Below are 1,558 nucleotides of genomic sequence, written 5' to 3' on the forward strand. Positions count from 1 at the left end.
GTGACGCGAACAAAAGGCGCCGCAGCGATCCGAGCGACGAAACCACAGACGACGATGAGGAAAAATATGTTTGCGACACTGATCTCCCAAAGAGTCATCAAACGGTCTTCCGGCACAGCTGCCGAAGCCACTCCCTTTCACGGTGCACCGAGCACAAGGAACCACCCAGCAGAGAGACTGACACACGCAAAGACAAGTGTGCGGTGTTGGCCCATCGCAAAGGCACGTCCTCACCCCACGGCACGGCCCGCCAATTCCTTCGCGTGCCTTCCTCGCGCCCTCCCATTGGGTTGTGCCTCGGGCACACCGCCGGCAACTGGCCCCTTCGACGAGGCGTTTTTTGCGAAGTGGCGTGTCGCGGCGCCAGACGGTGGTCGCGCCATCCCCCAATAAAAATGAAAAGTGCCGTTGCCGCAAAAGAAGAAGTAAAATCCAGCACGCACCGCCGCAGAGGCAACGCCTTTCAGCTGCGGCCCTGACCCCACAAGGAGCACGCCCCGCAGGAATCGAGGAACGAGAATTTGCCAAAGCAGCCAATCGGCCCCAAGATCCCCCCAGGCCGGGTTTTTGCGGGAATAGCGTGCATTACAACGGTGACCGGCAGCGCGGTGCAAAGGCGCACACCGCCGAAAACAAAAAAAAACAGGAACCGCAAACACGTACACGCCGGCAAAATACACTACTTTGTGTGTGTGGAGCCCATGAGTGGGAAACTCATTGATGGAAAAGCTTCTCCCAAAAAACAAACAAGCAAACCGGCCGCAGTTGTGGCGCTGGACCAAGTAAAAACCGAAGGCTGCGAGAACAGTCAGAGTCATCAAGGCAGCGCCTCCCAGTAGTGCACACCTCAATTGATACGGGGTCACCTTCGCTTGTAGCTACCACGTTTCGACGCTAACGCCAATAGACTCCTGGCGGCTGCTGCTGACAAAATAAGCGGCGCACCCACAGCAATCACGCCCGCCAAAAGGCGGAATTGAGGGGTGGAGTTGAGTACTCACTTTTCCCAACATCCGGAAGACATGCCCAGGAATCCTGAACAGCCCCACAGCTCATCGTGTGTGTCCGAGCATTTTACCCAAAAGTTGTGCCAAAAGCGGGACCAGGCTATTTGTCACGATGCAGCCGCACACACTCAGCAAGGCTAACCGACACGGAGATGTTGAACTGTGACACCGTTGGAAATCGGCGCATTGCAATCCTCGCCGTGCATGTCGCACCTGAAACCATTACGCACGACCTCTGCAGTGAGGTTGAGGGTTTGCGGGACGTTGAGCTCCAGTAAAGCCCTCCACAACAACCGGCGTGTGCTGGGTGATGTCACTAAAAGGCCTCCCGAAGCCCCATCAGGGCAAGCAACCCCTCCACCTTTTCCAATGAATCCTCCACCGCAACAGAGCCGTCAAATTTCAGGTGAACGCCGTTGGCAAATGACAACCCCAGGCGCAGTGTTGGACCTGCACGCATTAAGGCATTGGCATGCGCGCCAAGAAAAGCCGGCGCCTCGTGAATGGCCTTCACAAGGTACCACGCAGCACGGCAGACCTCCCAGCGGCGT

At 57.0% G+C, this 1,558-nt stretch overlaps 1 protein-coding gene across 1 annotated transcript; it reads right to left on the minus strand.

Annotated features, from left to right (window-relative positions):
• Positions 1-230: 230 nt before the first annotated feature.
• Positions 231-818, minus strand: Tco025E_09793 (uncharacterized protein; the record flags this gene model as incomplete). Its single annotated transcript, XM_029376600.1, has 1 exon — positions 231-818. One exon carries the CDS (start codon positions 816-818, stop codon positions 231-233), a length of 588 nt encoding a protein of 195 aa, XP_029223702.1.
• Between the last annotated feature and the right edge of the window lie 740 nt (positions 819-1,558).

Source organism: Trypanosoma conorhini (genome assembly GCF_003719485.1).
Source record: "Trypanosoma conorhini strain 025E chromosome Unknown Tco_14.4_contig_01290, whole genome shotgun sequence".
NCBI classification, from domain to species: Eukaryota; Euglenozoa; class Kinetoplastea; order Trypanosomatida; family Trypanosomatidae; genus Trypanosoma; species Trypanosoma conorhini.